Raw genomic sequence first — 25,538 nt, forward strand, 5'->3', positions numbered from 1 at the left:
ACCACTGTGACCGTTTACCTCTTAGAATCAACCTTTAAATATAATCTTCAAACCTTCAACCCTTGAAAATATGAAGAAAATCTCACGTATGTCTTAGCTACGTTTTAGCTAATTTTGTGATCTTAATGCCATTTTTAGCTACATGTAAAAAAACCCTCATCACTAGGCATTATCGCTGTCATCCTGGCGTGGATTAACTGTTCTGATGTTGTGATAGCAATGTCACATATTGCCGTGTGATCAGGCTCCTCCTAGATAACCCTGCTGTCAATCATTACATTGACCAGTCGTCTTCATCCCCCCTCAGACCCTCACTCCTGAATTTTCTATCCTCTTTTCTGGATCTTACAACTGCATAGAACAGGAAGAAAGAAATTTGGGATTAAATCTTGAAAAAGATCAAAAATATTGACCAATAAAAATATTGAGAACAAGAATTTGTTTCCAGGCTTCAAGTCAAAATTTCACTAAAGTTTCTAATATAGTTGCACTAAGGTCAACAATTTCCCATTATTATTAGCCTTCTTTTCTACCTTCATGAAGAAATAATCCACAGATATGGAAGTCAGCAGCGTATTTCTCTCAGCGTTCCCAACAGGAATACCTCAGATATTCTTAAATCAAATGTTCAATTTAATCATTGTTTTTTTTAATGTCAGAAAAACTGAGATGCAAAATCATACTTTGCAACACCCCCCCACCATCCAATCTCATCTCTGTCAGACTTACTTATTAAGGATTTTAGCAATGCTCTGCTAATACAACGACGACGACAACATTACAAAATAACAGCATTTACATTTTAGCCTGTCCTTATCTGATCTGATTAAGGGGAATTGGAAGTCCATAAAATAAATCATGTTTACAGTAAAACTGCCAAGGTTTTAATCGGCTTATGGAGAATTTACATAAAAGCATAGCCTCAGTCAGTCGAGCCCTGATTATGATACTTAAGACCAGCAACAAATAAACACAAACAATCCTGGAGGAAATGCTGCCACAGCTATTGTCATTAATGGAACAAAACCAACGACCCGTATCTGCAGCAGGACTTTAAAAGCCACGGATATGATTTGGGTGGGTTTTTAGGTTAACACACACCTTCGCCTAGTTTATTATTTGGGAAGTTTGTTGCCCATCTCACAGCTATGGGACTGGAGTCATCACGAGTCTTAACCAATCAGAACATTTGTTGAACTATGGATATGTTTACTATAACCATTGCAAGGACAAAAACTAACAGCAGGGGTTCAGATTACATTATATTGATGTCTAGGTGTGTGGTCCATGTCCTGGAAGTGGCCCGCGGGCCAGGAGTTTGAGAGCCTTGGTTTACACAGATGAATAAATCAATGAAGTAAGAAGCTAAAATTAAAGCAATTACAAAAAGGCATCAATTAGTCAGAGTAGACGTCCATATATGGAGTCTTCATAAAAACCTACTGTGAATCCAGGTGGGAGGTGAGCCATCTGTTTTCCATACTGTTATTATTATTATTATTGTTATTATTATTATTGATATTATTCTTGTTATTATATTATTATTATTATTATTTATCCACAACATTTTATCTCTTTGTAGAATTACAGGAGGAGTTGTTTCTCTGCGTTCATATACACATAAATAAAAAAAAAAATCATGTGTTCATTAAAATCATCAGACGCAGCAGTCCAGAAACAGTTGACCATTTTCCCCCAAACCATTACATTTCATTAGCGCTGAATAGAGGGAAGTACAAAGCACTTGAGTCGACTGAAAGGCTATGTTTGAATGTACAGAGGTTAATTATCCACGGCACATGGGAAGAAAAAAGAAAATCAAAAGTGACTGGGAAGAAATTGAGCAGCAGAAACACATTATACACAAACAGCAGCAAATGGAAATGGTACAATATGCTTACTGCAGCACGTCAGCACATAAACCGTTCTGTCTGGTCAGGGCCTTTTTGGTACAGGGTGACCAGTGATTACAGACTTCACAGATTCTATAATGCTGTCCAATCAACCCGGTGCACGTAAATACACTGTAGACTGCAAATTAAATCCCATACTTCATAGAAAAACCACATGGTGTGTTATTTCTGCAAATGTTGTGAGACACTGTAATAAAGCCATGTGGTCTGACTGAGGAATAATTGGCTTTAGCTATAACAGGTGACGGTGCCTTCAATGGACTCATTATATTGTTGATGTTGCAGTCCTGATTGGCAGCAACAGCTCATCGTACAATGTTGACATAGAAAAAAGTAAAAACCTTTTGCTCTGAAATTATTCATGTCCTTTACTTTGACAGTTGTTCTCAGTTTCTTTACCTTATTATTATAAAAAAGTTTTTAGAGACTTTTCACTAAGAAAAGTCAGTTACTTGGCATGAAGCTTCTTTTTATCATTTAGTCTAAGTGCCATGCTGTTAACATGATAAATTAAATTAAATTATTCAGATCGAGCATCAGCATCACTCATAATTTACTGTTCTAAATAGTGGAAATAATCTACCAAAAGGCAGTAAATATTAATAAGAAAACAGGAAGTAGTTCAATCCTAGGACTGGAGAATCTGGCCAAAATTCAAAGTTCAATAAATAGATCAATTTAATTTGGGTTCATCATACAAACATGTTGAGCCAAATCATCTTCTCCAAACAGTTTTTTCAACTGCATATTTGTAGATTACTGAAGCTTCATCTAACAGAAAGAGACCGAAATAAGACGACGTCTCACTTTTGATCAGGTAAACACACAGTCACGCAGTGCATCGTGGAGCTGCTAACTAATAGAAATATTAGTTGAACAACTTGAATTGGTATTTTCAAATGTGCATTTTACAAGGACTCTACTTATTTTTCTTTTGCAGGAAAACAAAGTCAGGCCTCCTTCTGCACAAATGACCAAATAGTGACACCGAAGACAAAAAGTCCTTGTGCTTTACTGGATGTGTCTCCAATTGAATTGTCTAGTGCAGCAGAGAAGAGGAGAATCATTGAAGGGTCACCACTGAGAGCGGAGCAGCTCAGGTCTAATACACATTAACCTCAGGCAAGATTCCAAACAGTTAATACCATGATTTACTGAAAAGGGTGAACCTGGGGCTATACAAACATTTTTGGATTTGGATGATGGTTTTTCTACACTTCTTCTTCGGCATCAAACTGATTTGAGCGTGTTGATGAAAACTATGAATTAAACAATTTTTCTTAAATTTTTACTTGTAATATAAATGATATCTGTAAGTTAATTATTGACTTTTAAATGATAAGTGGTGTTTCTATTTGCAGTCTAAATGAACAGACACTAGGGCCAGTTGTTCTGTACTGCGCCCGAATGCTTCCCCTCCAGTGTCCCCTGCTGGCCCACACTCACATTACTTCTGATGCAAGCGTGCTGAAGCCCCGTTGTCTCTGAAACATACGTCAGTGAATATTGTTTAACAGCAGTTAAAACAGTGTGATCGAGTGTGAAACCAGCAACAACGGCTGCAATGACTAGTTCTTTGTAAACTATCTTCAATCGCCAAAGTCTGGATTTATTGACTATGTGAGATGGTGACTGGCAGTCAACGACACTGTGCTCATACAAATATTTTTGCTGAGGCAGCAGGAAATGCCCATACCTCCTCAGGCACAGCACACTAGAATCTGGTCTTTAGGGGTAAATATGCTTGAGCGTGGTCCGACGGCCCTAGTGTGAGTGCACCCTATGTTTCATAAAAAGTCAGGAGAACAAAAGCTAGCTGTGGTGAGAGTAACAACATCATGGAAAACTTCAGACATAAGGAGTCCAGAAGGTCCGGCGTTAGACTGACAGAGGAGAAATTCTGTTTCCCTGCAATCTGGTGACAATTAGCCCATCCACCCACTCTGAGGATGGTGATCATTCACAGCCTCAGCACTGTGATTAGAACGTTCTTTTTCATTATCTTATTTGTCAAATGGCTGACGATTTGTATGTGTCACTGTGAGGACAGGCCTCTTCATCCTGCTGCCTGTAATTTACAAACCAAACCTCCCCTTTTGTTGTCTTCTCTCTCTGTCCATTCCCCTCTCTTTGTCTCCTCTGCAATCACAATAGCCAGTTGTCTGTATTATGCTCAAATCCGCCTGGGAAGAACTGTGTTAAATTGATTTTTTTTTACCCCCCCTCACCACAACTAAGAGGGATGTAGTCACCCTCCGTGGGATCAATTTTCAGTTCTGAAGACGGATGGACTTTAAAAGTCTTAACAATGACATCAGTGAGGAGCCAACCCCCACCTCCCTGTCAGATCAATAATTAATTCTGGTTTTGTGTAGCGTTTAAGGTTACAGTTTTACCTAACCAAATTACTACAACATACTGGTGATTGAAATGTTATTTTTTCACACCAATCCACGTGCAGATTTCACTCCAGTCCACTGAGCAACGATTAGGTGATTTAACATTACAGAAACTATTGGAGAGGTAGACTTGCAGCAGGAAAAGTGCTCTGCCTCCTGATAATGCATTAAGGATATCATTTATTCTCAAAGTAGGGTGTGCAGACAGGGAAAGGCACAAGGGCTTTAACTGACCACCAATGGAGACACATCAGGGCCTGCTGGTCAGTGGTTGTGGACTGGACTTCCTGTAAGTGTCCACTATTATTCTGATATTTAGTGTTGAGGTAGTTTCACTTTGAAGTTAATGCTTTGTTTTTGATACGTACAAATTGTTTAGGAACCAAAGTTGAAATCCCGAGGGTTTATTTTTGTTTTGTTGTTAATATTTAAGAAATTACGGTATAATAAAGGTATATTACAGTCAAAAAAAAAACATTGCTTACTTTCATGAAAGGGCCAAATGTGGTTCAAACCCTGATCTTTTTCTGTAGAGTTATAGAGTTTTCATGTCCTCTCCATGTGTGCATGTTTTTTCTGTGATCTCCTGTACTTCAGACACCCCTCATTGACCATAGGTGTAAATGGAGTGTGAATCTACACAGACATTGTGTGAATGGTGGTTAGTTTCTATATGTAGCCTGTGGCCATTTGACCAAACTATCCAGGTTACACTCCACACCTGCCCGTTGATCACTTGATGAAAAGGTAGAAATCATATGAATGAGCGTTACTTTCCTTTTTTTCACTATTACTTGTAAAACACTGGTTTGTATTCTGTGAATGTGCAGATAACCTTTTATCAAGGTTTGAAATAAGACTTATTATAACAGTTACAAGACTGAATATAAAAACTAACAGAAAGTACTATTCTACAGTGTAACACAGTAGAATGAGTTCAGGCTCCACAGATAAACTCAGAGGGAACAGTCACACTGTTGAAGGTTGAGAAATTCAACAAATCGACAAAAGTCAAAACCTGTGAGCCATTTACTTTTTTCATCTTTTTGCCTAAAATCGTTCATACAATGGAGATACAAAAAAGTGCACGTAGGTTATGAAGTGATTAGTTCTGTTGGTTGAACGAAGCCACTGCGTATAAGCTTTGTGCTTTCTGTATTTGTAAAAAGTCTATAATTTCACTTCAATCCGCTCTGAGGAGAATTTACTGTCGCCTATGTACGCTGAATATTCTCTCCGTGTGTGTCTGTCAGTCAGATGTGGAGTCTGTCTTTCATTCTTTCCTCTTCTTCTTTCATTCAGCCACTCTGCATTGACGGCACCGTCTCGGATTGGCTGAGAACTAAATTGCTCAGTGTGAGCTCGGTCACGGCTCAGCTCTCCTTGAGATAATGAAATGACAATTAATTGGAAAGCTGTTTCTCTTCGCATATTTGTCCACCACTGGTGGAGCAGCAGCACGTGCAGACGGACAGACGTCACTGCAGCCTTTACAGACGTAGGAAAAATAATCTGTGAAGGTTTTTTAAGTGGAACGACAGTTCATTTGAAAATCCATGAATCCTGAGTCCAGGACATTTAAAAAAATCCCTCAAATGATTGAGAATCTACTGCATGTCTGTGTAAAGTAAAGAAGAACAACTTTCATTCATATATTTATGGATTTCATATACATAACATTGTGAGTTTTCTTTGATGCTTCATTGTAGAACTTCATCTCACTGATTTCTCTTTCAAATATTACTTATCTTTATCTCTATTTCTGGACATTCACTCTTACGAGCAAGTTTTGGCCACTATTACTTGATCCAGTTCTTCCTTAATGAAATATGAGACTAATTTTAAGTGAACTCCCTGTCATTGTGACACAGCACACCCCTGCACACCACCAAATGTGACTTCTTCTTTTAACCCATCACCACAGTCAGCAGGGGGCAGCTTTCAGCGCCCGGGGAGCAGTGTGTGGGGACGGTGCCATGCTCAGAGCACCTCAGTGGTAACTTAGCAGCTGGTGGACTCGAACCTGAAACCTTAACCACTAAGCCACCACTGCCACTGTCTCTGTCTAATCCATCAAGTGTTTCCAGGTCAGTTATGAGATGTAATCACACCAGTATGTTCTAGATCAAGCTGCCTCCGACACGTGTGCATCCTGACGTGACACCCAGACTTGGCTTGTCCTAGCTTGGAGCAGCTTAAGGATCTGCTCTCTCAGATGCCCCAGCTCCTCATCCAATCCCCAAGGCTGAGCCCAGCAACGCTGCAGAGGAAACACATGCTTCTATTCTAGCTCAGCGAGGGTGGGGACGTCGATGGACCAGACAGTGGAGATCATTTCCTTCTGACTGAACAGAATATGCATCACAGCCAATGTCAACGTTAATCTTTTTTTAACTAAGATTTGTATTTTTCTGACATAAACAAACCTTTATAGAGTGTGAATGCTGACAGAAGAAAACGTGATATTTTCCTCTCCTGTATCTCACACCAGATGTATAACCAGGTGACAGTTATCATCTTCGCTCATCTTTCATTTACCTAAAATGCCCAACGCGATCAAAACATAATCACATTTACACACATACACACACTCATCTGTAAACATGTGAATCAAGCTAACATTGGTTAATAATAATTAAAGGCCCAATCTTATCTGTTGGTCGCAGAAATGCACAATAGCAACAGATGTTTTCGTAACTGGCCTGGTATTTGTTATTAACCCACTGACACTAAAGTCAATATTATATTTACCATTGCCAAAGGGTCTGCACTACATAAATCCACAGTGAGACCTGGCCTGCTGAGCTAGTTCCTGACAGAGCAGCCACACACACACACACACACACACACACATCACATCACATTTCTTTAAAAACAGAGCCTCAGGCTCCTCAAAAAGTATCTGGCTGTTATGGACTCTGAAGTGGAAATTGTCTCCATCCAAAAACACAGCATCGAAGAAGAAGAAGAAAAAAAGAATCTATATAATTGCTGGATTTGTCCTTTAATGCATTTGACTCTGCCAGTCAATACTCTGGCTGCATAAACGCTGCAGCATTATCTCAGCAGAAAAACACATTTCCATGGAAAGTGTCGATGTGGTTTTGTAGTGAAGGGACTCACACCACAAAAATGTTTTCTTCTGAAAATGAAATGATGTTACTTGAAGCTGAGAGCCTTTAGTCTGTGACATAGAATTACATCATCTATGATATTACACTTGAGCAAATGTGACAGAGCTGTTTAATCCAGTGAGCAAAGTTTCCCTTTTTGCACGGCTGATCAATTCAAATCTCCCATTACAATGCAAATGCTCTGAACAAAAAAAGAAAAGAAAAAAATAACAACAAAGCTAATAATAGGTTAGAACAAGATCACTGTACCTGATAATGATCAGCCTTTGCCAGCTCCTGATTGGCTGATTCCACATTGGATGATGCAGTCTGGATGTAATCCTCAATGCTGTCTAAACAACCAAAAGACAATTTGTAAAACAATTAAAATAAATAAATAAAATATATACAGTTTATATAAATATATAATTTAAAAAGCAATTATAAAAAAATCTTATTTAGTTTTTGAGCCATTTAAACATTTATAAAAACATTTACTTCATAATTGCCAATAATAATAAATAATTATTACATTGACACTTATTATTGTGATAGTTTAAGGGATTACTGGTGGATGACTTCACCAAAACACCACCATGACATTTATCCAAGCTCTAATCGAGGACGTTCGGTCCTAAACCTAATTCCACAGGCTCTGAATGATGGGGTTGTCTCATATGACACATTTTTTAAATTCTTCTTGTATATAGTTTGTGTATGTGTATCCAACTTCGCCTAAATGTTTTGGATTGGCTCCAGTTCTCCCTGCGACCCTGAAGAGGACTAGAAGTAGAAGGAAGCAGTAACTTTGTTTGCCACAAACTTTAACACCTTAACCTTTGTCACTAGATGCTTCTTTCTTACATATGGACCACAACTGAGGTTGTTTTATAAAAGGACTAAACACTGTGTGACATTAGGTGGTTTGGATAGCCACTGAAATACAAAGGTAACACTGCAGGTAAACTAATTTCAACTGAATTAAATTTAAATTAAATTTCTGTCGTTCTCCAAATCAGGGTTTTGTACAAAAAAAAAAAAAAATCTGTTTTTAATGTTTATCTGGTTTTATTTAGAGAAAGATCTAAAGGGACTGAGTCCAATAAGAGCCTGGATACAGATGAGCATGTCAGTGTACATGTCAATGCAAAGTAGCTAATATAGCAATGTTACTAGGCTAGTTTTGGTTAAAACAACCAAACACAGTGAGATTGTGAGTTTAAATATACCTTAACCAATATCCTCCTTTGCTTTTTTCTATTTCCACATAATGGGATTCAATATTAAAAAAAAAAACTAAAAAACTAAACCAGTAAATAGAATCTAAGGACTTAAAGAATGTGCAGTTTCTTTCATTAAACATTGGTGATAGAGGAAAGTTAATTGGAGGAGACAGGATGTTTATAATAATATGTTTAGAACTGGATGCATTCCATCCTCTTTTAGTTACACAAGTGTAAACACTTGGCCAAAAGCAAATAATAGTGCGACTGCAGAGAGTGTGACGAGGCTGCAGCAGTTCAGAGATGTGGGCGATGATGCCGCGGTGTTACACACTTTGATGACTTCTCATAATTACTCTTTTGTTCTAGCTTGTAAACAATTAACTTCTGAACTCAGCCAGAGAAAATGACTGAAAAAAAAATCATTTACTTTGTGCATAAGTTAGGTTGAGTTAGAGATGACAGAACATGCTTCAAGAAAGCAGATAATAAAATAACTTCAGTCAGATCACCAGTGACTGGCAAAGAAACTTTAGACACCACATTCAAAAGCTAAATACGATACATATACAGTACAGTGCCTGACTAAGGTTTTTTTTAGCAGATATATACCTTTATTGTATACCTATATTAATGCAGACTTTTTACTTTTCAAGTATTTAAAGCATATGTTTTCAAACAAAACAAAGCTACGAGCCTGCAGTCAAAACTATATCTAAAATAAGTAGTTCTTTAGAAACAACAGAAATAAACTAAATAAATAATACTAAACTGAAATAACTGTTGGATTGCACAGTACATGGGGTCATCAACTTACAGTAAGTCAGAGTTCTAAAGAAGTAAATTAGTAAAAATAAAATACATTTTTTCACTGTGTCCCACTGCGGCCCGGTACCAAATGAACTGGTACTGGTACTGCTCCGCAGCCCGGGGGTTAAGGACCCCTGATCTATACAGTCTTCCATTTACAACAGGCCCTTTAAGAGAACTGTATTGCTGATGTGGCCCTGGTGAAAATAGGTTTGACACCCCTGATCCATGACCTAAACACATCAGAAACATCCGACTTAGGTTTGGGGTGCCATAATAAAGGGCAAGAAGTTCCCAAAAAACAAAGAAATTATTCAGCAAAGGCCACCCCCTCTGGTGGTTTTATTGCCTCATCTTTTTCAGAGGCCATTTATATTTTACATAGATTTAAATATAATTATTCCCTTCTCTATCGTTTTGTTAAACAAACTTTTATTGCCACCTAAAAGCATTGAGGTAGAAGTCAACCAGATACATTGGAGGAATATTTAACCAACTATTCCCAGTAGGAGACATCTGAAACCATCCAAAATTATTATGAAAATTGTAAATTGTACTTTAAATAATGTTTATTTTTTCAGCTTCAGCTCCTTGACTTCAGTGGAGGAGCTTATTTAATAAACAATTATCCAAAACAAGTTTATTTATTTTTCCACTAAGCTGAAGCCACTTTCATCCCTAACGCAGCAACAGCGTGTTGTTTGTTTATAACTAATTTTCGGAGTTCTGACATTATCATACATCATCAAGACAATTATAAAAGGGATCATTTTATCTCCTCATGCATCCTCAATAAAAAGCACATTAATATTAATCACTGCACATTTATTGTATCACTGAATCTCAGCTCGGAATGTTTCTTTTTGTTGGTGGGCGAAATTGCAGTAATTAGCACCGTCACCTCACACTTTCACCTCACACCAACGGCTGAAAAAAAAGCAGAACAATGAACAACAATGGACAAATGCTGCATGATGTTGGTGTTTGAGGTCAGCTACCTGTCGGCTTCTCACAATAGCTACATATTAAATATGTAAATAATATGAGGTGAGAAGAACAAACTGAAGGTGTTGAGAGAGCTGTTTTTAAACAGACCCCAAAATCCTCTACAAATGACTACAAACACGGAACAAACGATGGATACAGAGACGCTCTGAAGGCCACTGTAAGGTTTAAACATTTCATACCAGCATGTTTGTGAACTTAGACTTTGTAAAAGATGTATTCAAGCCTATGTGAATTTAGACTCCATAAAAAAACTAAGTTTACTCTTTACTAAAATAGAAGTATAGTATATAAGTATAAAATACTTTGCCTCTGGGACCATGATTGAGCTGCGGTTTAGGAATTTACTTTTGGTTTGCCTTAACTCCAAATCACAAATTTCACATATTGGATCCAATTTCAATACATATTTCAACTAATAATCTCTTCCACACAGTAAACTTTATGCTTGGTATAACTTTCTAACCTTTGAAAATACACAGTATATTTTTCAGTTCAGTTATTTTCCATGTGTCATTATCAAGTAAACACTGTGTTTGCAGGGAATGATGGATTAAGACACAGCTGATGGCAACTCTGTGACTCAACAGTAACACATCTAAATCCTGTCATTTTTACAGTGTTATAGTCTGACCCTAATCACACATTTGACTGCTTATTGGCTGAGACTGCAGAGACAGTGCTGCAGTATGTCACAATCAGTGATTATTTGTCTACAGCGAATGATGTGTCTTAGTTTGTCGACAGTGACAGGCAGAACAATTCAATACTCTTCACAGACTTGGATGGCATAAAAACTAATAAAAGGGAATATCGGTCCTGTTGAAGAAGAAGTTTGTGTCTTTGTTTCTTCAATTCCTATTCCAGGGTTTCACATTGGGAGAGAGACAGTAGGAAAGAAAGAAAGAAAGAAAGAAAGAAAGAAAACAGAGATCTGTTACTATGCTCCTATTCATATGTTGTTATATATACTACTATCATTTAATAATACACAAAAATACCTTTGGTTGGGGTTGATATGTATCAAGTATGGCAAATACTTTGGAACTTGTATAAGGCCATTGTCAGACACTGTCCCTCCAGAAACAGATAGCTAAACCTACATAAACACTTACCTATGGTATCTCCTTGTTCGTGAACCATACTAGCCAGATCCTTCATGATTTGACTGACATCCAGCATGTCTCTCTGTGGAGGAAAAAAAACAACAATTTTTATTGTAACCATGTTGACCACCGACTGCCTGGAAACAAAAGTTCATTACCCTGCGTAGGTGTAGCTACTACTTCAAACACTACTGGTAAAAATATTCATCATCAAATTACTGTGTACTCCCTGTTCTTATTATTCCTGATGTGTTTTTTATTTTGTGTGTGTGTGCAGTACAACAATGCATATTTATGCCACAAAGGATTAATTGGCAGCTGTGGGTTACTAGGTAGAGAGGGTCGTCTTTGACAGGGTTAGGGCTTTAAGCCTGCGTGCCAATGTGTTCCCTGGGCAAAACAATTAATTACAAGTCGCTCTGGGCATCTGTGCTGACTGAGTGTGAATGTGAATGACTGATGGTTGATAAGTGTTACTTCACACGTACGATGTAATTGGAAGACAATAAAAAGGTCAATGAAATGTAGTATAATGTTGGCTGGTGGAAGAAAAAGCTCAACTTTGAAATTATACTTCAAAAGAATACCACAACGTTATAAAACGATGCAGTTAGATAAAGCAAGATGAAAATATCAACTAAAACATATGTGACAAAAGCCGAAGTGAACATGATGGCAGTTTACAGACTTTTTTAATTTCGTAAATTCCCTCTTCTAAAAATAGCAGTGGTCCATCTGTTTTTCAAAAAGCAAAGTGCACGCTTGACAGAGCTCCTTAAAAAAAGCTCTTATTTAATATTACAATAATACAGAAATCCCTGTAACTTCTGATCGGGTCCTCAGTGCTTGAATAGATTAGTGCATTCATAACGCATTCAGTATTCTGAAACTACCAGGGACACATTAATGCTTAATGTGCATCTATACACCAGGTGGTGCCAAACAATATATATTAAAAAGTGCAGCTACTTTAGCTAATTATCTGTATTCTGCAAGCATCGAATCTGCTCTCTTTATATTTTTTACTCAAGTTGACATCAAAGCTAATAAAACCTCTGTCTATCTCCTGAACACAGGTCTCCCTTTGCATCCATTATGGCTGTGTCCAATCACAGCTGTGATTGTGTAGCCTCACCCACCAGGCCATCCATCACAGGTGGCAGAGATTGCTGTGGAAACTGGCAGCCGTCCTGTCACTTGGCACCAACCATCCGAACGAAGCCAAAATAGCCTCTGGCAAACCTTGTGATGCTAAAGACTGTTTTTGCATTTTTCTTTCAGACCACCCTGTCCATCAGGCCGTAAAAGAATACAAATGTGTTTTCACCTGGCAACGGGTTGGACAATCAGGAGCCACTTTATCATGTTGACGGAGTGGTGTGCAACCAATTTGGAAAATAATGTCAAGAGGTGAATATGAAAAGGCAATGAGAGAGTGAGGGACAATGATGTGAGAGGTTGAACCTTGGTCTGGGGGCCGAACGTGAACCAGGCTTTGAGCCAACTCTTTGCTCTTTTACATATTTAATAGGCTTTAAATTCTGCTCATGGCTCAATTCTGGTCAGTATACAAAGAGCCAGTGGTACTGGAAATGGGCTGAGAACCAAGAGCACAGACTTTCCTCCAAGTTTTAATGCAGGTTCAGTGCAGAGGGAGTTGCCATCATTCAAGCAAAGAAATGTACAAAGCACAACAGAAGGGAAGGCTGCAGGGTGGAGATGAATTTAGTTGAATGTAGAAGAAATATAAAAGATTTAAAGCTATAGAAGAAAATGGTGTTTCATACTTTGTAGCAAAAAGAAAATATAAACAAACACATACATTGTTTGGATTGGCAACAAAATAACAAAAAAATGACAAAATGGGGGGGGGGGGGGGGGGTACTCAGAACAAACTAAAGATTGAATTAAAAAACATGCCTCCCAACAGGCTTTGAATGACAACTTAGTCCTGCCTGTCAGTTTTATCTCTTCCTGGGGAATTGATGTGATAGCGGCTGATAAGAGAAGGAGACACAAACCCACAGATGGTCAGATAAACGATGAGCAGAGAAGGGGAAGGACATTTTGTGCTTCCTTTCTTTTACTTCCAAGCACAGAACTGTTATATTGATCCAGACAGTTAGGTGATCCAGTGAGAGACGGCTTCATTATGACTGGATGCTGAAAAGTCTTCTACATATAGCCACTGGAAACATTTCAGACAGAAGGCAGAATTGAACAGCTGAGGGTGAAGAGTTTAGAGATCAGGAGGAGAGGGGCAAAGTTGAGATTGTTTGGATGTACGCTGAGAAAAAAAAAGAATGATGGCGGCGATGAAACTGCAGACATAAGGAAAGAGGATATGTGAACACACCTAAAGAAAAGAGCTTCACCCTCTTCATTGGAAAATTATTTCTAGTCCTCTTCAGGCAGAAATTCCTAAATTAAAAAATTAAAAAAACAATTTACAGCAAGGTCTTAAAGAGAGCCTTTGCCAATTTCACTAGAAATTTGAAATCCATCCACAGTTTTGCTCCAGCTGTGGCCAGTGTCCTTGCAACAACAGTTGGAGGAGGAGATTCTTGTGATGATGAAGGCTTGATGGAGACTGTAGTTCAAGAGGCTCATGTTGACATACTGAATAGACAAGGGTGAGCACTGCCGATGACTTAGAATTCCAAAAATATAAACCGTGGACAGTGAAGCCATCTGTGCGTTTGCAAAAACTGTTCATCGGGAATTAGTGATATTTCAATGATGGTCTTTTTTGTAAAAAAAGGTTATTTATAAACTTGATCGCAAGAATCTTAACTCTAGAGATTTAAGATACTGTATTAAAATAGAACATGTTGTTAAGTTGAAATGTGATTTTTCTGCTTTAAATGTAGAATCAGAAGGAAATATTATATATCACGGTGTGAACTGAGGAACAGCAGTGATTTTGAGCTTGTGCAACACAGTGCACATGACTGTCCCTCAAAGCTTGTAGAGAGCAACCGAACACATGCTGATGTGTGACTCAGCCTTTCTGCTCAGTGAAGAGACCGAGAGCCCAGTGAGGAGGTTTGGTCCAGAGCCTGCAGAGGGAAGAGTGACACAGTGCAACACAACCAGCTGCCTTTTTTAAGAAGGTGAACCAGTTTCAGGAGGACGATCTGATTAAGTATGCTAGTCAGCCACTCACTGAGAAGCTGCTGATGGACACAGAGCCCCTGAAGAGACATTGTGGGAGATTTAAGGCATTTTCACACCTTGTTTACTTTGACAAGTTGCTGCTAACTCCACTGTGCTCTCTCTGTCCTCCCACACAGGCCCAGCTCAGACCACACTTTGACCAAGATGGTCCAAAGTGATCAGGGTCTAGAACACATCGGCTTCATTATCACTATGTAATCCCTTTACTCTGAGGTGACGTGGTGAAATATGATGAAGCTGCAAAAAACACACCGTCATGTCTGTGCCGAGCAAACATCTTGGAGCAGGAAGCAGATGGTGTAGGTGTTGTGTTTCTCATCATGGTTACAAATTAATCTTACCTGATTCTCGTGATTTAACAAGTTCCAGTGACATATAGATCCTGTGAAGAACATCAGTTCTCACTTTTGGCACATTTTGTAATTTCTCTCTGTTCTTCCATCACACAGACACCTGCTAAGTTATACATTAGCGCAAGAAAGCAACCACTGAAAGACTGTTAGTATCTGCCGTTTATAATATTGTAAGAAGATTCAGGGAGTCAGAAGGAATCTCTGAACACGGGTCCAAAGGCAGGAATCTTTGGGGAATGTATTTGACCTTTAACCCCTTAGTCAGCATTGCATTAAACAATTGCAACAAAACAATTCCATTTAGAGTGGAGCAATTAAAGAAATGCCTTAAAAGTCAGTTGGTGCCTATTAGCTTATCAGACAACATTAAGCAAATAGGAATATACAAACAAAGCTAATAGCTAAAAGATAAAAACATAAAACAAAACTTAGTTTATGGATTCAATCTTTAGGGAACATTTTTTAAATATATATTTTCATTTATTTACTTGCCTACAGACAAATACACCTTAATTTAACAGCGGCCTTATATTTGACACTTCCTCTGCAGGTATTCATAACAATGAAACACAACCCACGAAACATGTCTCCCAACAGCAGTTCATTGTTGATTGAGTGGGTTTTCTCTACACAGTGCTGAGTCATGGACTGGTTGGATAGAGATGACTTAAAGAAATCATGACGGTGTTACTTTGTACTGCTTACAGTCAGTGCATTATGACTTGCCAGCTCAGCTGTAGCCAAGAGGCTGCAACAGCCATCTCTCTCTCTCTTTTCCCCTCCCTCTCTTCCTTTCCCTGTCTCTCTCTCTCTCACACACACACACACATACACACATACACACACTCATTTCAAGACAGAATTAACCTCAGAAGAACACCAAAGCTTTCGGGAAAGTAAAGGGCTGATAACAGAAACCGACTGAGGGCTCCGCTGCTCCACCGGGAGCACGATGGTGGAAAAAGTGAGGCGTGTTGGGATTTAAAGCAAACACCACAGTTTTATCCATACAAGAGGATGAGAGCTGCTGTTTGGGTGGCAAGAAAAGGAGGCAAGAAGAGAGCGGGGAAAAGCACATTGTCAGATACTATCGCTTCCCCCTGGGAGACAGCGTCAAGCCCCTCAGTGCCTGCCCTGAGCAACAACCATGACATTTATGCTGCTATGACTAAAGAAGAATCCTGACACCCCTGTCTGAACACCAATCTTCTGAGCGGCCCCCTCGTTGGCGCCTGGTGCTGGAGTAATGCTGTCATTCCCTTTCACCATGTGTCATCCTGACACTTTTCTTTTTTTTGTCCACTGCTCCTCCTTGGTGCAGCTCCTGTGGTGGGCTTAAGTGATCTGAAAGGTTGATGAAGTTCAGACGGCTCCAAATGGCCAAACAGATACATCTTCATTATGCCGCAAAGTGCTCCTCAAACATTATCATTAGTCTTCAAGCCGCTGTATGGCAAACTGCTGTCCAGAAGTTGGACCGACGCACACACTAACACACACTAATACACACACCAACATACACACCCATGGGTTTGTCAGTTTGAAGCCAGACTCCAGTACCAGATGTCGGGCTTTAATTTAGCCATACGCTGCTGTGACTGCTGATGCAGTGCATCTTCAAAAGTTTCTTCAGCAGAGTTTTAGGCAAACTAAATCCTCTTCTATAGAGAGGCAGTGGTTTTGATAGCATGAATACAGACATCATCATTCATAAAAGTTCAAATAAGATGTTTGTTGTCAAAGTGAAGTGGAAGTGAATTATTTGTGACACAGCACACCACTGCACACAACCAAATGTGACCTCTGCTTTTAACCCATCACCGCAGTCAGCAGCTGAAGCGCCCGGGGAGCAGTGTGTGGGGACGATGCCATGCTCTGGGCACCTCAGTGGTAATTTGGAAAAGAAAAAAACAGAAGTGTGTCTGAGTATTGACTCATCCATCGGCATGTGCCAACTAGCCAAAAGGCAACATTTTCCTTTTATTTTCTGCCAATTTCTTACCAACTTACTACATGGAAAAAAATGTCTTTGATTCTGCAAAAACTTGGAAACAATAGATAAAACTGTTGAGTTAAGTCAACAGTAAGTCAGATTAGTTGTTTTCCACAAATATGGATGTGGATGTGAACGTGGATGTCAACTTCAGTGATATGTTTTGTATCCAAAACATTTCTCTTGATCTCCCTGTGAGCCAGAAATATCTTCTGATCTCCAGAAAAGTACAAATCAAACATACTTTTCTTTAGTTCACCTGCACAATGTTGCTCAGAAAAGTAAAACTCCGGGGCCCGGGGGTCCTGAATCTTTGATCATTACAACATGAATCGACTACAACTGCTATTGACTGTGACAGCTTGTAAACACCTTCAAACAGTTTGAGGTTTGTATTTATTTTTTTTTTTTTTTGCATGTGCAGAAAATTCCAGACAAAATACCCCTTCAGCAAGTTTTTTAATCTGCAGCTGTTCCTGTGAAAACCTAATCTTAGCAGAGCTGTTCCAGTCAGGTAGTGTAACAGGCAACGGTGAGTGAATTCAGTTCAACATGACTGAGCTGCGTGTGTGGAAACAAGAGCTCACATCTCCATGTTATTGCTGTGCCTGTGCAGACACTGTTATAACACAGGGATTAAATGTGTCTTATTGTATGTCCCTAACAAAGAAAAACCTGGGAAATAATGGAAAATAAATAAAATACCATTACTGGGAAGAGCTTTGAGCGAATGTAATCTCCTTCATTACACCAAGTGTAAATGTGAAATTTTTCAACTTTCTACTTTTCCTTAACATACATTGGTTTCTGTATTTGTTTTAAACACAATATTTTTAGGTGTCATGTTCCATTCATGTTGCTTTTTTTAATTAAAATTATAATTTCATTTCATTTTTTTTTAAAATGATGTTACATAGTCTATCTCACCTCGATCTGCAGCACAGCAGCCTCTCTTTGGTGAAGCACCTCCACGTCCTCCTCGCTAATCTCTGACAGGAAGGCCTGAGCTCCTCTGTCTGGATCTGCTGCATCTCCGAACAGTGGACCCTCTACTGGCTGCTCACCGGTTGGAGTCTGTGCGATCTGGTGAGGGGCACATACAAACACACAACCAATTACTACAATCCTGCTCCAGATCTGATATTTGCCATTTCATGTCAGCTAATTTAAGACAATTCTTTAAATGTGTCTAAAGATGCTAGGAGATAACACCTTTTACAGTAACCCTTCTATAACTATAGATTTTTAGAATGGATTTATTAACGTTGCACATTTTGTAGACAGCTATTAGTTCCACTATCATGTATTGTATCAACCATTAGTCCGTCAAGTGAAGTTATTACACAAGCAAATAAAGAACGCAAGGCTTTTTTCTTTACCTTGAATTTAAAGTATATAGTATACACTGTAGTTGTTGTCCTCAACAGTATTACTCTATCACAATCCTGCACAATCAATTTGACAATTGACTTACTTACTACACTGCACTTGCTGACTCATCCATAAATATGCAATTTTTGCTATTGTAAAGTGATATTAATCACGTCTCTACTTTAGCAGCTCCCAGACATTTCAACATTCTTAGCGATGCAACACGATTGGAAAAATAATCTGACTAATCAAAAGCATCTCTAATGGTTGAAAAGACAGATATTCAGTTCCTAGAACAGCTTGTGTCTAGTGGATAATGTTCAAACTGCTCTCCTAGTCAGTGATTGTCATGTTTCAATATGTCAGACCAGGTTTAGAGGGCAGGATTATGATGTAGAGCAAGTGTTCACAGCTGGAATCAAACGCTGGGGGTTACGTGACGCGCGCTGAAGGAAGAAGGAAACAGAAGGAAACAGAAGAGCTACAAAGTGAAGTGTCTGTTTTTGTATTTTTTATTTCCTGTGTTTTACATTTATTTGGTCGACAGCATGGGTGAGTGTGGGTCAACACACACAGGGACGACATGGTCTGAGTCATAGGACTGGGTCCACACTGGCCACGCTCTGACTCACTACCAGTCTCTGTGAAACTCTCAGTGCCTCCACATACAAGCCCACTGAAGAAAACGCTGGGGCGTATATTTAAAAACCTCACGGAATCACCGATGACCCTCAAGACAATAATAATCCTGACACAAAAGAGTTCAGTGCTGCCAAAAACCTGCACCCACTCTCCTGGAGTTTCCTGCTGTTGATTGCGGCTCACACTGATGATGTGGTGTGGGTGGAAACGATCAATAACATTTGCAACCATCTGCAAAACGGTGCTCGTAAATGCAGATGTAATGACCATCCAAACATCTCTCTCGCTATCGCATCGATAGAAACCGACACCTCACATACGATACCGATGTATTGACTGTGCCGCCACTGCACGGCTGCACATCCACATCCTTCTAATGCACTTACAGATTAATGGAGTTGCTCTGTGTTGAGGGTAGTTAAAGTTATATCACATGCCCTTCAGTTTGCCGGTAATGAAGCCCTTTCTATCTAATGCATAAGGGTAGGGTTATGAATGATCTTGATCATTTGCCTTCAGAGAGACATAAAAGCCTTAATGCATATGGCTCTACCCTGGCCTAAAAAAAGACAGATTTTCCAGGGTCTTTGTGAGCAAGGTGGGTCCTCTTACAGCCGCCTCTGCCGTCCGGCCCAGAGTAATGGATAAATGACTTTTATCCACTTAAACAAGAGGGTCTTTAAATTAGACCAGCCCCCTGATAAAAGCTGTTGAGTCAGATCATTTTCTCGTACTCACCCCGAAATGAGCTTTGCCCTTGGACATGGGACATTTTATACACAAACACAAACACAACTGATCTTAGGGGTGTCTATTTTAGATAATTTTAATTTTAGCATAGACATGTATCTAAATGTCTAAGGTGTCTATTTTAGATATCCGCACACAAAGAGATATAATCAGAGGCACTGTAATACAATAATACAGTAAAATGTGTATTATCTTTAATTTTAGCATAGACATGTATCTAATGTGACCCAAAACAGTTTTGAACAAGCATCATCCAGTTATCATTCCCCTGAAGAAATTGGATCAACAGAATAAATTAATCAAAAACTCCAATATAATATACAGTATGTAATATAAGATGTTAACAATTTTCAGTCTTAGTTACATTAATGATTTTATATTAAAAAAGAGAAAAAAACTCATGGTTGTTATAACAGGGAAATACAAAAAGGATCAATAAAGACATTTTTTAAAAGTTTCACTTTTGTTCCAGTTCTAAACCTCTGGTGTATGTGTGTGACTCTTCTTTGTGACCTTTGAAGAGCATGTATATAATAATACATTATATTTCATCATGATAAATAGTAATATTCACCCTCACAGCATGCTGCACTGTACTTATGAGTCATGCAGCATGTCGAGGGTTGAAGCTCCGGCACGACTGGCGTGTGTTGAAAAACACAGAACCTCCTCCGTTTCCTGAAAGAACTAAAGTGTGCAGCCTACTCCTCCAGTGCTTCACGACTGGGTTATCCACAGAGACAGATGTTACTGATGGGATAATGAAGAAATAAAAAATAAAAAATAAATAAATAAAATCAATGCTAAAATGGAAAAATAACTGCTGCTCTTTTCATCATTTTTTTTAGACTGAAAAAGAGTTTTAGGCGAAAATAAAGTTTGAAATGTTCTTATCACAATCAAACAAGTTCACTGTAGTAGGAACGTACAAAAATGGACTTGACAGAGAAGCCGAGGAGCCCTTGTAAGGATGCAACTGAGCAGAGAAATGTCATTTCCTGCTGTTCTTTTATAAATGACAGTGAAACAAAGGGGAAACCTTTACATCAGCTCACCTTCTTCTTGTCTTTCTGAGCTGGAGGGAGTAGAGCCCTGGAGCGTTCTGCAATTTTCTAAAGGAGGAACAAATGAAGAGACGGGGTTAGATTGTTCTTTGAAGGCGGACGACAGGTTTAATTTGCCATGTTTAAATAAATGTGTCCCTGCACCTCAAAGGCAGACTCTGAGGAGTGGAATTTTCTGAATTTTATTTTCTTGGACATGAGAAATACTACCTTCATTTTAGTGATGGTGAAGAGGATGATGCTACTGTGCGTCATCTACTGACATACAGGTATGGGATCAGTAGGTGACAACAGGTCATAGACCAGTGATCAGCAACTAGTGGCCTGCGGGCTGAATGTGGTACATCAAACCACCCAGTCCGGCCAGTGACTGGATTCCATAATTGTGAGGATCAAATAAAAAATATTGTGTGGTTGTCTATATTAAAGGTCAAAAATACATTTAGTAATATGTTAATGTGAATTGTGTTTTTTTATTATTATTATTATTTGGCCCTCAAAATGTAATTTCTTGTCGTAGAAATATGATTTTTGTCCCTTCATTTTCCAACTACTTGGATAGTTTGGAACAGCTGACAGTTAGCTGTCAAATTAACACTCAGACAGGCGACAATAGCCACTGTTGTAACATGACCAGAACTAGCAGTAAGAGGTAATCAAGAGGAATTGTTCCTTCAAATACTGACAATGGCATCTGAGTTTGTGCCACACATTGGATTTTTCAGTGCCTTTGTTTTCTCTGAGCCCCATCTGCCGCACGCTAGCATGAACCCCGTAATGAGCGAATCACCTTCTGCAGATCCCCATAGCACTGCACAGACTCTGAGAGTTCAGTCTTTAGTCGAGTTAGGCGCAGACGGTCTTGCTGCGAAACAAGAAAAAAGATTAGCTTTAATTAGCCCAAATGTTGTTTAATCCACAGTTTATTCATCAAAACAAAAAAAATGAACAAGGGGAGGAACAAGGGCATGAAATACCCGTGAAGAGCCACTGATGATATCAGAGAGCTGTTTGATGAGCTGGCTGGTCTGGGTGATGACTTTGTTGGTCTGCTGCTGTGTGGAGTGGCTGGAGAGAAGATTGGAAGACAGACAAATGGGGAGACAAAGACGGATGAAAAGAGCCTGCTTACACAAAGCTCCCGTTCTTTATATAATACGATTGTAGTGGCATGTGTAGTACAAGCTGCTGTGTAAAACGCACACATTGTCAGAGGAAAACTTACACGGTGTTATGTGGGTTTCTACTGGCTTGTATTTATACTTCAAAATAATGGTTAAATATTTTTAAGAAAGTTTAAATGATCAAGATTTTCTTATGGATAAACTGTGATATTGACATATTACACTAACAGAGACTTACTGTAAATGAAATACTGCCTATGTTTTCTATATGCACTTTTCACGACACGTTTCGCATTAAACCTGAACATCTAAAGGTGTAGGAATGTGGACATCTTCTCAGAATATCTGGGTCAAGACATTCATTAAATACCATTCTGCCAGGCTATAATATCTAAGACCTGTGCCAGTGTGAAAATGTGCTGACCAAACAGGCTGCAGCTGCCATAGCAGATTCATTTTAATATGGAAACTATGATAAACATAGCTTAATACGAAAAGCACTGCTTAAGTATTTTTTATCCCATGTGCGCAGATGGGACAAGGGACAAGGGGGACATGACCCACCTCAGACTCATAGTGACCCGATCCGTCTTACCCACTGACCCTACATAAGGCTACAAACATCGCCCCCTAAAACAGGGGAGTAATGTTCAGTTTTGGGACATGTTTGTATGCTACAACGTATGATGCAACACTGTATATATATCATCATATCATATATATATATATATATATATATATATATATATATATTATATATATATATATATAGTATATACACTGTACTTGACCTAATTTATTGTTCTGACTTAGAAAAATTCCATAACATTTCAAATACCTAACAACTTGGCTGATTTATCCTTTAAATAAAATACCTTAAATCAAATAAAATCTGCTTTGTTTCTCAGAGGTACATCACACTGCAACGGAACATTCACACTCACAACTTTGTCAGTTTGCCTTGCTGTCAGTTATTATTTTATTAATTCTTTCTAATTTGCAGTATTTTCTATTAAAATTGTGTGGAGGTTGTTGACATTATTAAGATAAAAACAAACTTTTTTTTTCAGAAGAGGCTCTGTTGGCTGAACCTTTCCACTTTGATTATCAAGGAAATGCCATTTCAACCTAAAAGCTCTGCCAAAACAACCACAAGTGGATAAAATACCCTCACATCACTTTGATATTCTCATCAGTAGGCATATAAATAAACATGATCTTGGCTCCGACTCTATCAGCATCTTTCAGATGGAAAAAATAAACTCATTTAACAAGATGAATGAACAGGAACCAATGTAATCCTCTGAAAACTGCAGCTCAGCGACTAGAATTACAAGCTGTACTGTCTAATGTTCTGGGTGATGGATGGTCCGAAGGGATGTGGAGGCTCCGCCTACTGACGTGCTGTTAGTAAACAATTAGTGCTCGCCCACCATTGGGAACCCCTCGGACGTTCTCAGAAGAACTCCCGGTGCAATGATGCATCTGCTCGTCACACCGGGCTCCCACAACAAGCTGGGGAGCGGGGCGACAGGAAGCAGCGTGGTGGAGATTGGAGTTTTTCACACTGTGATTTTCAATCAGTCAACACTGTGGTGTGGTGCTGTCTGGTGCAAAGAATGAAGGAGGTTGAAGAAGGTGTGAGGAATGGAACAGATATGATGGATACTTCATCTGTAGCCACTGAAGCCACCCACAATTAACATACTATTGTGTTAACATCTATTGTCTATATTAATGCATATTAAATAAGTGTATATAAGAGGCAATATTTCGTCAGGCCCCACACAACAGACAAACATGCAGTTTATTTTCTGAAAACTGATTTCAAATTTATGTAAACAATGTTATTCCTACAAAACTGCTACTCTTGATGAAGAAAGGAAATACAATTACAAGTCAGCGCATTTTCCACATTTACTGTGGAACAAATGAATACAATATTAAAACTGAAATTAATTTTCATTACTGTGGCCCTTGCTGAGATAGCTCCATGAACACTAGAGGGCCCCACTCTGCACTTTGGGAACCACTGAAAAGTGGCAGTTTTCACAATTATTTATACAAGATTCTGCGATATTCAATCTAAGCAATGGATGGACGGACGGATGGACGGACGGACAGACGGACAGACGGACAGACGGACACAGACAGACAGATAGATAGATGGATAGATAGATAGACAGACAGACAGACAGACAGACAGATAGATATATAGATATATAGACAGACAGACAGATAGACAGATAGATAGATAGATAGCTGACTAGCACATTTTTTAGTTTCAAGGGGAGATTATTGTAAACACTGAGGAAAGACAGCACAACATAAGTTTGGCCATGACCTTGAGAAATATATTTATGACAGTGAAAACAACAGAAAAAATGTGTTGTCACAACGCCGTCAAGACAAACTCAGACTGGACGCTAAAAAGAGGTGCAGCTTCTACTCTGACATTTAAATGTGCACTCTCAGCAGACCGCACACCTACTATTACCATATGCATACATACATGTCCGTAGAAGAGCAGGTGCAATAATGTGGATGTGAGCGGAGCAGTTCTGCCTGTTGTGTAACAGTGGAGGAGGATGGAGTGCAGGAGCCACTCTAATGTACAGACTGAAATATGACTTGAACATTTTAGTATCCTTTTTCACAGGCTTCTGGCAGAAGTGGCTTTTTAACATGTTTTTTTTGAAGAGGTTTTTGTCTGACTGATTAAAATATTTACCCTGAAATCAAAAGGTACCATTGCGCCCAGTGCATGGTAATTACACAGAAAGGTAATTTACCACCGATGGTTAATGTTGTGCATGGATTTTTGATTAAAAATGACCCGATTTACAGAACACTTTTGACTCGGGAAAAGCACAGGTGTAAATGTGACATTAATGGTGTTTCTATTCCACCAGGTGGCTCCGTAAATTACCAGGGAGCACATTCACTGGAGCCAAAATTGTTGGCAAGCATACACCCGCGAGGTCGTAAAATCCCCGTGTTTATCCTGTTTTGCCTAGTCAGCCTTTCTGCCATGAAAATGAACTACTGCTACACAATTAACTTTGAAACACATTAACAATGACAATTTTCCTGGATGCATCGGAAAATATACAGCTTCCATTTTAACACTACGCATCCTGAGACCTAGAGAGTGTTCCGTATACACTATATTACTCTCTCTCTCTCTCTCTCTCTCTCTATATATATATATATATATATATATATATATATATATATTAATACTGAGCACATAAAATAAGACAACTCAAAAAAAGGAACAGGGACTTCACAAGCTTACGTGAAGCCTGAGTGGTCGACAGAGAAGCCAACAAAGATTTTATAAGTTGCTTCACTTCTATAATGAACTGCACATACTTTCCCATTTTAACAGATCTGTTCTTCAGGATAACTCTAATATCTAATATCACAGACATACTATATTTCCAGTAAATACAAAGTGATTCCAGGACACAGGGTCCTACTGGATGAGCAGGG

General features: G+C 38.8%; 1 protein-coding gene across 2 annotated transcripts in view; it reads right to left on the reverse strand.

Moving 5' to 3' along the window:
* The window catches only part of tsnare1 (T-SNARE Domain Containing 1), a 75,960-nt gene that overhangs the window by 14,972 nt on the left and 35,450 nt on the right, over positions 1–25,538 (reverse strand). Inside the window, exons 5-10 of one of the 2 annotated variants that reach the window (XM_008324068.3) lie at positions 21,897–21,987; positions 21,710–21,784; positions 20,911–20,967; positions 18,020–18,175; positions 11,579–11,651; positions 7,696–7,778 (exon numbers count right to left, since the gene is read on the reverse strand). In XM_008324068.3, the coding sequence (XP_008322290.1) occupies positions 7,696–7,778; positions 11,579–11,651; positions 18,020–18,175; positions 20,911–20,967; positions 21,710–21,784; positions 21,897–21,987 (535 nt within the window). Of the gene's footprint in view, positions 1–7,695; positions 7,779–10,219; positions 10,386–11,578; positions 11,652–18,019; positions 18,176–20,910; positions 20,968–21,709; positions 21,785–21,896; positions 21,988–25,538 lie in introns of those variants that run through there. The other variant, XM_025061797.1, reaches the window with a different exon arrangement.

Source organism: Cynoglossus semilaevis, chromosome 13 (assembly GCF_000523025.1).
Source record: "Cynoglossus semilaevis isolate Cse_v1.0 chromosome 13, Cse_v1.0, whole genome shotgun sequence".
NCBI classification, from domain to species: Eukaryota; Metazoa; Chordata; class Actinopteri; order Pleuronectiformes; family Cynoglossidae; genus Cynoglossus; species Cynoglossus semilaevis.